Here is a 12,039-nt window from a genome sequence, read left to right as displayed (position 1 = left end):
TATTTTATAGTATGAAAATCATGTTTGTAACTGAAAATTGACTCCACACCATAATACTTATGACTCTGCTTTCAAATGTTTTCAAATTGCCCCTAATAGTTTAGCCAAGTATACTCAACTGAGATAGGAAAAAAATGTTTTCCTTTGAATGTTTTCCAAGAAAGATCAGAAAACCCCATCATTTATAAGAAATGACAGCTATTTCATAAAGTCAAGTTGAATCTTAAAAAGCTAGAAGTGATTCTGAAACTGAATATGCCTATTGTAAAAATTTGGCTTAAGGATATTGTACTATAAATACTTAGTAGTGGGTATCTTGATGTCCTACTACCTTTTTTTTTTAATGTGATAAAAGACAAAAAAAAAATTCCTAATAAGGACCTGGTTAGCATTTCATAGGCTGTACTTGGAAATGATCTTTAACTTAATCCTTAGCTAGATGTTTACTTTTTAGAAAGAAGTTGTTTTTAAATTTAATATTGAAGACACTAAAGAGGAAACTAGGTATAGACATACAGCTGCAAGATAATTTAATGAATAGTTTATCCTGAAAGTAATTAATAAAATCTATGATGTTTTGTACAAATGTAAAATGTTAGGATAGGAAAAACAAAGGAATAACATGTTAGGCAGCTGTCCTTTATAGGAAAAATTTGAGTTTCTTCATTTATAAGACTTTGTGAAAGGTGGCCATGCTTTTAAATCTAATTGTTTTCATGCAGAATATGAGAGAACCAGGGCCATAGTCCCTTCTGAAGTATGTTTTGAAGATAACTCTAGTATATTTATAGTCCAGAACTAGAAGGAAAGAGAGGCAGTGTCTTTTTTTAAGGGTTCTGTTTTTGAAGATGAGGTTAATATTTTTTTGTAATTTCTTTAAAAGATTTTATTTATTTATTTGACAGACAGAGATCACAAGTAGGCAGAGAGGCAGGCAGAGAGTGGGGGGGTGGGGAGCAGGCTCACCGCCGAGCAGAGAGCCCAATGCGGGGCTCGATCCCAGAAAACTGGGATCACAACCTGAGCTGTAGGCAGAGGCTTTAATCCACTGAGCCACCCAGGCACCCCAATGAGGTTAATATTAATAATATTTTATTTTAACTTTGAATGAATTGTACCTTGGAAGTGATTTGTGGCAGTCTTAGTCAATGAACATTTATTGAGTACTTAATATATATTAGGTAGGATTCTATTTTATAGGTATAATTTCAAATTTAATTTAATTCAAATTAAATATCAAAATTCTGAACTTTTTAAAAATGGAGGTCAGCCTCTCTACCTTAGAATTATACTTAATATAGCAAATGTTTTAAAAAGTGTAGGTTAAATTCCACATATGAATAAAATCATGTGGTATTTGTCTTTCTCTGACTGACTTATTTCACTTACTATAATACTCTCTAGTTCCATCCACATCATTGCAAATGGCAAGGTTTCATTTTTTTATGGCTGAGTAATATTCCATTGTAGTATATACCACATCTTCTTCTCTAATTAGCATTTTGACGTCTTTGACAGCTCTGCTACTTTCTACTGATCCCTTACATTGCGTCACTTAAATTTACAAATCAGTGAATTTTCTCACTGGATGTCTAGAAATGTTTTACATATAACTTATTTTCTGTCACACTGAGTGGTCAAAGGTGAGTAAAAGTTACATTTAATCATGTACGTATTTGTATATTTTTCAGCATAAGCTGAAACTATACATAAAAAGAATAAATTGAGTTTTGGTTCAATTGTCCATTAATTAGCATGTTGGTTTTACTTGTACCTGGCTTTTAAAAAAATCTCGATAGTTATATCATTCTGATATAATTCTTCATATACTATCTTGAAAAAAAACATGTAGTCTCTAGTATTCCATATCAAATTTTGCTAAGTTCGAAGGAGACACTACTCATTAATGTTACTTTATTAACATATGTGTTCATGTAAAGCCAAAGCAACTCAAATATGGGAGTATTCTTTGAACAACTTCAAAACTTCTGGTAACAACTCATCTACAATGCCTTGAGGGGTAAACAGAGAGACAGTAGCATAAATAAAGGATAAGAAAGTCTGAAAAAAAAACTTTTGGTAATTCTTAAATTTAAAAAGCATATAAAAATATAGGCAGGCATGGATATGGATACACGTATAGAAATATCTTTCTCTTGTATTTCCTTACTTGCAGAAATTGAAGATCATATTGTTTTTCATTGATACATTTTATTCCTTTTTAGTTTCATAGGCCTTATTTCCAGGTAATGGACAGTTCTTTCCATTCCAATGCATAAAAAAACAGATATGCATCTCACATTGACTACCTAATACTCATAATAATTTTGAGAAGAAAAAGTAATATAACTGTGCTCAAGCAAAAAATTCTGTTAGGCTAAATGCATAATGAAGAGCTGTTAAATATGTGCACTTTTAATTATCTGCTATACAAAATGGCATAAGTGATAGTGTTCTATCTACAAAATCTTCTAATAAAATAATTCCATGACACCACTGTCTATGCTAATTATTACAAAAATTCATTGTAAAAGAACTAAAAACTCATATTGTCCATTTAAATTATTCAAACTTCCATCCCACTATAGATGATATATATTTTCCAGATAAAAAGAAGGTGAAGATAAGACTTTATAAACAATTATGACCAAGTTTAACTTTTTTGGTTCTATATACAAAATCTGGCTTTGCTTATCTTCTTCTTTTTTTTAATCTGAAGTGTTTTCTTTAAAGTAATATGGCAATAAAAAAGAGCTATATCACATAGAATTTTTAAAAATTTTGTTCAGCAAGAGTTGGTCTCTAACGATGTAAAGGTGTAAATTTTAAGGCTCTTTTTATTATTGCTTAAACCATTAACTCTGACTTTTCTTGGTCTCAAGTTTTTTGACAGAAGCTTTAAAAATACAAATTTGATAGGTCTTTTTTTGTTGTTGTTCCTGAACTTTGACAATTAATCAAACACTTCAACACTTTAACTCTTAAAACGTCCCCACAACCTGAACTAGATAATCAAACTCAATTACACCAAGACTATATTTACATGGTTGGTGATCATCTAATACATGTGCATTAAAAGTCTAGTACAAAGTAGGCACATTATAAATAGCTGTTGATTTAATGTCCTTCAACAGCTTGATACTGAGTATTTCCAAACCTAAGACTATTTATGAAACAGTCAAAAATGATTCCACAGTTACACAGTTATTAGTAACCACAGAACAGTGTTTACAGATCTAAAACAGTAGTTTCACCAACAGCTGACATTATCCAGAGAATGACAAATTTCAACTGTACTTGTGTGAGAAAACTAGTTGTACATGTCAACTACATTTATTTGTTTTAAAAAAAAAAAACAAATAAAAAAACCATACATTTTTAATATTTTTGAGGACAGGATCCATGTATGCTCTATTGATACTAGATTAAAGCATCATGTTTCTAACTGTAGTATTCTAGTTCTTATGCCTTTCCTTCATGTTCATTTCCTTTTTTAAAATAAACTGTGATACTCTGAGTTTGGGGGAGGGAGTTATTGTTGTTGCTTTCAAACCAATTTCTTACACTAGCTAAATTGGTGAGTAAATAAATGGGTATGGTCAAATGTGAAATGCATTTGTCAAATGAATGAAACTGAAGTGCCATAATACAATAAATCCTCAGGCTAGTCATGTTTATTGTTGCCAAATGTCTCCCTGCTAAGAACTAATAAGCATGAAAAGGGATAATGAAAGTTTCCATGAAAAGTTTTTGGGAAATCTATCCACAAGTCTTCACTATCTGGGAATGTGGAAATAAGTATTTGTTTTATACAAGTTCCATATGAGGACTGTAAAGATGAAATTATTAGAATAGAGTAAAATGGAAAGCAGCCACAGTGTGATAGTTACTAATATGATTTGGCACTATGGAACAAAATTGACAGGGAAGGTCCACCATAAGACGAAGAGAACACTGCGTGCTGTAAAGTGGGCACTAAATAAAGCCATGTTGAATGACTGTGTAAATAAAAGGACAACATTAAGATTTATTTATTTATTTGAGAGTGAGTGGGAGAGCTCTGTAAGGGGGCAGGGTGGAAGGGCAGAGGGAGAGGGAGAGAATCCAAGCAGACTCCCTGCTGAGTGCCAAGCCCTAGGTGGGCCTGGATCTCAGGACCCTGAGATTATGACCTGAGCCAAAATCAGGAGTCAGACACAACCATTTGAGCCATCCAGGTGCCCCTAAAATGAAGATTTTAAATTAAAGCTTTCAAAGACCCCAAGTGATCTCAAAAATCTGATTTGGGTTTTAAATGCTTAAATTCCAAAGGATAACTGCTTACTGATAAACATTCGAAGATTTACTTAAAATGCATTTTTAAAAAAGATTTTATTTATTTATTTGACAGAGATCATAAGTAGGTAGAGAGGCAGGCAGAGAGAGAGAGAGAGGAGGAAGCAGGCTCCCCACCAAGCAGAGAGGCCGATGCAGGACTCAATCCCAGGACAGTGAGATCATGACTGGAGCCAAAGGCAGAGATTGTAACCCAGTGAAGCCCCCAAGCGCCTCTAAAATGCATATTTTTGCCAAAAGTTTACTTTGACTAAATTAATTAATGGAAAAGTGAGGGGTAAGACAAGATTATTAGAAATTAAAATACAGTGTTACATAAGAACTAGGTTATTTCAAAGGAGTATACATATCAATTAAGGGTAGAAATTACTCTCAATTATTAGCATCATTTATGCCATTGTTCTTTAATTACAAACAACTATGGACACTTGGTTGTAAATATAATAAAATTGAATAAAATCCTGAAGAGAACAATAAAAAAAATATTAAAGGAGTTGGGAATAGACCTTACCTGAATTGACTAGAGTAAAGGGACTTAGGATCTGATTTTTAGAAGAAACAGTGTGCAGTAGAAAGTGGATAGCTGGGTAGCTTTTAGATTGTTAAGTCCTCAATGAGTTACAATTTTTATTTCCCAGTCAGTTTAGAAATTTAAACACTCAACAAGTATCTACTAGTATAGTAGGAAACCATAAAATTGCATTAATCAAAGTTACATAGAATAGTTACAATGGAAAAAAGAGTTTTAGTTAATTTAAAGGCCACATGTCAGAAAGCAAACCCAGTTCTAAAAAAAAAAAAAATAACAAAATCTATTTGTATTTTACAACCAAAAATAAATCACTCAAAAAGATTCCTTTAGAAAAAAAACAATATTGAACAATATTAGTATGAGAACCACAGAAGTTATAGAAATAAGACAATATTTTTAGCACATTTTATCCATCTTTGTGTGTGTAGAGACAGCCACAAGGTATCTTCAAGAAGAAATCAATACAATAGTGTGTTACAGTAAGGAGGCCTTAAAAATTCTAGATCAAATATGAAGCATAGCTACTGCAAAGTTAAGAAATAGGCAAAATACAAAAGTATAAATCTATACAGTATCTATCAAAATAAAATTCCTCACTCTATTTGATATTAGCTTCTATGCTCTTAAGCTTATTTGATATGTATAAGCTCTATTTGATATGTATTAGCTTCTATGCTCATTAAGAACTGTTTTTCAATAAATACACATAGCCAAGGCAAATTATATGTATCTGATTTAGAAATAATAGGCATCATGATTTTTACCAATAACAAATACTGTTAAATACTGTGGTTATTTTCTATCAAATGTACCAGACCTAACTGATTTTCTTAGTGACATATGTGTCACTTAAATATCGGGTAAGATGAATAATTGTAAATGCCATTGTCCGTTGAAATACTGAGAAACAAATTTTATTAATAGTTTTATAATTTATAGAAAAAATCATAATCACTGAAAAAGCTTGAAAACAATTTGAGAAACAAGCAAAATCATCATGATTTATTGAGGAAATCTGAATATAATACAACTTGTTATTTGTTTTGTTTTCATTCTCAGCATTGGACTTTAAACTAACTGAAGTTTACTGTAAGTGGTCATTATAATTCAAAGTTGGACATAGCAATGACCTTAAGAAGCAACTGTTATTTGAACACTGCGATAACTACTTCAACCTCAAACTTACCCAGTGGAACTCATTCATAGCACTTAAAGTGATGTAAACGCTTTGCTGCTAAAAATTTGTTCTGGTCACTTTCATTAAAATGCGGAATTTTTTTTTCTCCATGCTTTACTTGTGCTGTATCTGCTGTTAAGCAGTACAATATGGGAAGGACTTTGAAAGGATTTCTATATCCAGACACACAGTGTTGGGTGTATTGATGAAAATCCAATGACGTATTACTATACATCATGAAATTTCTATTTTGACCGGTTTAACGAAGTTTTTTTTATACATACCAGAAGAGTCATTCAAAGCATTTTACATATTAAATTACTTATCAAAACACAGCATATATAGACCTTGACATTTGTTAAAGAACCAAGGATTTAACCAAAAAAAATTTTTAAAGGACCAGAACAAATCTTTAGCAGAACACAGATTATGTGGCAAAGAAGTGACTTATTGGAAGATAGAGTATACTTATCAAGACATACTTTCAGCATATATGTAAGAAATGGATTGGATAATTTGTATGATCACCTGTAAATATGCAGCAGACTGTTGTTAAGGAAACATAAAATCTATAACAATAATGTTGCAGGAAAGAGACAAAAACTGTTAAATGTCCTTTAGTCATTTTTTTATTCCAGGAGCCCATCAGTAGGTCTAGCTCTTAATGTCAATTTTTTGAGGCAAGATTCTCTCGCTATTGTATTTTCATGGGGGTAAGTAATTTTAGAATGATTATACATTGACTGTATTAAATTGCTTCTTTATTTTCTTTTTTTCCATTTCTAGAGTAGTTAAAGGACAAGGTAATAATAGCTTTACAATAAATGCCAATATGTGGTTCCTTTATAAACATGTTGTTTTACTCCTTGATTTATGTTCCATGTATTTGCTGGTTCAAGAATTTATATGACAACACGAAGAGTCTCACTAAATGCAATGAGAGAATAAGCTAAATTCATTACTGCCCAAATTATTTTTGTACAAGCAACAAAATAATAAAAGGAAAGCTTTTAATCTCATCAAAATGTATTTTTAAAATTATATGTATCATAAGTGTTTATGTAGTTTTAAAGACTAATTTGCTATAGCATTTTCATTCCACTGAAAATACTTCAAAATTCCTATAAAAGTGTTTTAAAATATCACACAATATGTATGTGATAAATTTTTTGCTGAAGGGGTACACTAAACAATGAAAAATATACAAGCTGCCCTTTAAATATAGGGTTACATTGTAGAAAAGTACAAAAAGACTTGAAGACTCATCAACAGCTTCAAAATAATAGAGACAGCAGAGCAACATTAGGAAAAAAACTTGTACCATACAGTAAATTTGTAGCCAAAAGAAAAATCCTTCAGAATGCAGAAACAGTGTTAAGAATGAGGATTTGGTAAAAGCCATGTTTTAATGCAATTCAATTTATTTCATTTTGATATAATTATTTTAGAAGTGTATGAAATTATAAATATTCCAATACTTTGTACAGAAAATGTCTCCCTCCTTACATATTATTTGCCATCTTTGATAAAGAGCTTATATTAAGACTAAAGGCATTAAATAATACATCTTTATACTATTAAGATAACTTTCATAGAAAATATTAACCAATAATGAAATATATGATTGGATTATATTTTAAAGTGTATACTTCCTTGTACATATTATCTTGGTTAATGCTTGCAAGAAACTTGATTTAGCTTTCTCTATTGGAAGAAAACATTTGTGTCAGCCATTTGTAGAAATCTGCTTACTTTTTTTGTTTTTTGTCTTAAGTAAATAGACCTGAGTTCTAAATGCGTCCCAGTAGCTCTTCAGTTCTCAGACCCCCTGAGGTCTTCAACCTCAGCTTTCTCCCCAAATCATGTGTTCCGCTGAATACATACTTACTACCCAGGAAAGAATTTATTCATTAAAGAATTTTTACTGCTGGGGCAAGGTGAGGGTTTGCTTTTAGTGTTGTTGTTTTCCAAAATAGACCAAGAAGACTTTCCATTCTGTTATTTGGAAAAGAAATACATTTTCCATCTGTAACTAGCAGGTAGAAAGATGATAAGTTTTCAGGAGACTTACATTTTTTTAGGCCACGATTTTATCATTAGGAAATTCTTTAAAAAATGGAAATTCTTGCTTTTCTATATTAGTAAGATTCCTGTTTGAAAGAGTTCACGCAGTTTTGCAAAGTACTCTGATTACAGGGAGTAGCTTCATGCAGGTTAACTCTGGCCAGCACTTGGAAGCCAAGTTTACCTTTCATAGTTTTCATCCATCTGTCTTTGTCTATAAGTGCCAGCTATGAAGGTCTCTAAACTCCTGAGCTATGTTCTGTCTCTAACTCCATTACAGAGTTGAGCCTGGATCCCTAGATATTACTCTCTGTCTAGCATACCCCCTATTAAATCTATAGCTTTTTTCCCTGCCTTTCACTATATTCTTTTTGTAGACTAAAAATAAAATATGCTACCTTTACAGAAGTGCATTAACTACCTTGCCTTTGTTTTCACAGTTTTAGTATAAAAATCCAAAAAGAAGTATAGTTTTTTTAATTAACATATATTATTTACCCCAGAGTTATAGGTCTGTGAATCATCAGTCTTAACACAATTCACAGCACTCGCCATAGCACATACCTTCAAAGAAGTACAGTTTTAAAAGGGCTTTTTAAATATAAAATGGGTTTTACAATATTTGCCATCATGTTGCACCAAATTTGAAATTAAGGCAAATTTCCACAAACGATCTAATGTTTCCTAACCTTTCTATTTAGACATTTTTTTAAAAAATATTTTACATTTTAGTTGGAAAAGCAGTATTTTTTAAAAAAATTAGATATTTCCCCTCCTAAACTTTTTTAAAGCACAATAGCATCACAATGGAGAGTAATGTGGTTTGAACCTTTGCCTCAAGCCAGTACTGTGGGAGCTCTGAAATTCCTCACTCTGCTGCTTTTCAAACCCTTTCCCCACAGACCCAGCCCTGTGCTTGTTTAATCCTCAGGAGATTTAAAGCAGATGATCATAATTCTTTAATAGCATTTTTAATATGGCATCTTGGGGTCTTGCTGAGTAAAACATTCCTAATCCACCATCCTATTCTTTCAACAACTATTTATTTATAGACTCTAACAATTTTTTATATATATTTTTCTGGATAAGTTCTAAATTGTTGACTATAATAATTTCTTCCATTTTATAGCACCTGTTTACAAAGTACTCTCATAGGTTTTACCACAATTGCAATATAATCAGAAAGTCAGTACCCTTCACAATAACGGTGCAATGCACAGATCGTTTCCTTCGTTTATACAACTAATGCTTAGAAAGGTTGTAACCTGTTCAGAGTCACAGAACTGGGTTTTATGCAGCCAGACTAGAACCCATGACTATCTTTAGATTCTAGATATAATGTGTTTTCTGTTTTACCAAGAATTCTTTTTTCTGAAGAAGTCCTTAATTCAAAAGAACTATTTCTAAAACTAATCATAACATACTCATTTATGAAAGCACAGTGATAAAAATTTAAATTATGGGGGCGCCTGGGTGGCTCAGTGGATTGAGCCGCTGCCTTCGGCTCAGGTCATGATCTTGGGGTCCTGGGATCGAGCCCCGCATTCGGCTCTCTGCTCCGCAGGGAGCCTGCTTCCTCCTCTCTCTCTGCCTGCCTCTCTGCCTACTTGTGATCTCTCTCTCTGTTAAATAAATAAAATCTTTAAAAAAAAAATTTAAATTATGAAAATATAAACAAATTTAGGTATCTAAAAACTAGGAAGATATATAATCTCAGTCTTGAGATACCAGTCTTGATTTGTAGGTAGAAGAAAACATATCTATTTTTTAAATCATTTCCTTTTATTGAATAAAATGTACTTTATACCAAACTTTGATAATTTTGCAAACAAAAAGGAAACTCAGTATGCTTTTTAAAAAAAATCACCATATAGTTCTAAAATGTGTGTTGTTGACAAATATATTTCTTACTTTAAAATGTAATTCTACTTGAATCAAGTTAAGTGAACGTGTCCATTTAATATCACTGTCTAGGTTTTTCAGTTAAGGGAATATTTGCACCAGTGATAACAAATACAAGACCTTCTAAGAAAGAACGTATATCATTCCGTGACAATCCTGTACAACTCAGTGGTGGATGGGGAAGTGGCAAAAAGAAGGCGAAAACTTCAAACTAATTCTTCAAGCTTCAGCATTCAAAACATATGGCACACGTTTTTCTCAAGAGATCTCTGGATATCTGGTCATGTTACCAATTGAATACAAGGTTTTAGAGTACTGTATTTAATTTGTATTATTATACATATTCCACGATTTTGTTTGCTGATGGAGTTATCTGATTTCCAATCTATAAAATACAGTTTTGCTATGGGCCCTTTGTTTATGAGGAATGGCCTCCAGAATTAATACTTAAAATATTTGAATGGAATTTGCATATCCAATTTCTTCTTCTGTTTAAAGATTTTATGACATATGTATTAAAGATGGTTTTTGTTACCAGTAATAAGTTGTAATACCATACACATATTGTAAGAGAATATAACTATAGTTTATTGACACTGTCCATAGTATTAATAATTAATACATTGATAAATTTTTATTTGACCAGATTATTATCATTGGATATTCAAAGATAAATTGATATATAAAATATTTAGAGTAGACAATGAAAATGGCCTTCATTTTTTTTTTTACTTTAAGTCATCTTAGAGTTGAGAAAATATACTTTCTGTTTAAACTAAAATGAAATATCAGTTTAAATATTTATGTTGTTATGTATTCTATCATTTTAATTTTAGTTAAGGTGCCTCAAAATTTATTTAAAAAATCTTTTCAAAGCTCCATCTTAGAATTTTATAATATTAATCTATTTTAGTTACAGACCAGTTTTATTAAATTTTTACTATTTTGTGGTTAATATTCTGTGACATCTTAGTAAATACAATGTGCAAAATACTGTATTTACCTCTCCTGCTCCTTAGGATTATTATTTTCATGAGTCTGGAGCTTTTTTCACCAAGCTAGGTTCTCCAGTGACTTCCCAGTGTGTTGCTGTGTAATAGGATCCACTAAACTTTAGTTTTTTTCCCTTTGTTTTCCCTACTCACTACTGAAGTATTTCATCTAAAAATGACTAAGCAGATTTAGAGATGCATTTATTTGGTTCATGCCCCCTATCGACTTTTAGAGCTCTATTGCATTTCAGACCTATAAATCTCTTTTAACTTGTTTGAGATAGAAATATTAGTGAACCTTGAGCTGTCAGTCAAAGGAAACATAGATTCATATGTTGTGGCCTAGAAATTGAGCTTCGGAGCATAAGCTCCATGTGTAGTTGCTTTATGAACACGCTGTTATGTCGTCCTTTTCCTAAGAGCATCCATAGACCAGCAAAATGTAATGATGGAAAATGTTTTATCTCAACTGATTGTGAACCCTGCAAGAGAAAACCACATCAGAGCTGAAACTGATGGGGTTTTATGGCTCATATGTTCAAATCAATGAAATGGAAAAGTTAGTATGAAAAGTGAAATGTTTGTGATTAAACTGTTTTAGTGCCTAAAAACAATTTAGTCTATAGTTTCCTTATTCTGTGATTTGTGTAATTGTTTCATGATATTAATTCTGAGGAAGATGATGGGTGCTGATGCTTCTTAAATTTGTGGGCGATGACTGATGAAGATGTCAATAAAATAGTTTCCTAATTATGGTGTTAAATTGGAAGTTCTTTGTAGTTTTGTTTATTGTGTCTGGCCTTAAAATGTTCATTTACAAAATCAGAGTTCAAGCATCGTTTATAACATTAATTTATTTGCATTTGTGAAGAGACATTAAGGCAAATATTCATCTTTTAAGATTTGGGAAGGCAAAAATATGAACCTATATTGTTGCTTAGCTGACTGAATTTTGGATTGATAGTGACGGACCCAGGCAATGTTACTATTCAAATGCACAACCCCAAATGACATTTTGCCTTTCCTGAACCCTTCCC

At 31.7% G+C, this 12,039-nt stretch overlaps 1 protein-coding gene across 1 annotated transcript in view; it reads left to right on the top strand.

The window, feature by feature from the left end:
• Positions 1 to 10,225, top strand: part of LRRIQ1 (leucine rich repeats and IQ motif containing 1) — a 214,442-nt gene extending 204,217 nt beyond the window's left edge. The window contains exon 26 of the mRNA XM_046012860.1: positions 10,083 to 10,225. Within this exon, the coding sequence (XP_045868816.1) occupies positions 10,083 to 10,225 (143 nt within the window). The remainder of the gene's footprint in view (positions 1 to 10,082) is intronic.
• The last annotated feature ends 1,814 nt before the right edge of the window (positions 10,226 to 12,039 follow it).

This window comes from Meles meles, chromosome 7 (genome assembly GCF_922984935.1).
Source record: "Meles meles chromosome 7, mMelMel3.1 paternal haplotype, whole genome shotgun sequence".
NCBI classification, from domain to species: Eukaryota; Metazoa; Chordata; class Mammalia; order Carnivora; family Mustelidae; genus Meles; species Meles meles.
The sequence above is the reverse complement of the archived record's forward strand: the minus strand, read 5'-3'. Positions and strand labels throughout refer to the sequence as shown.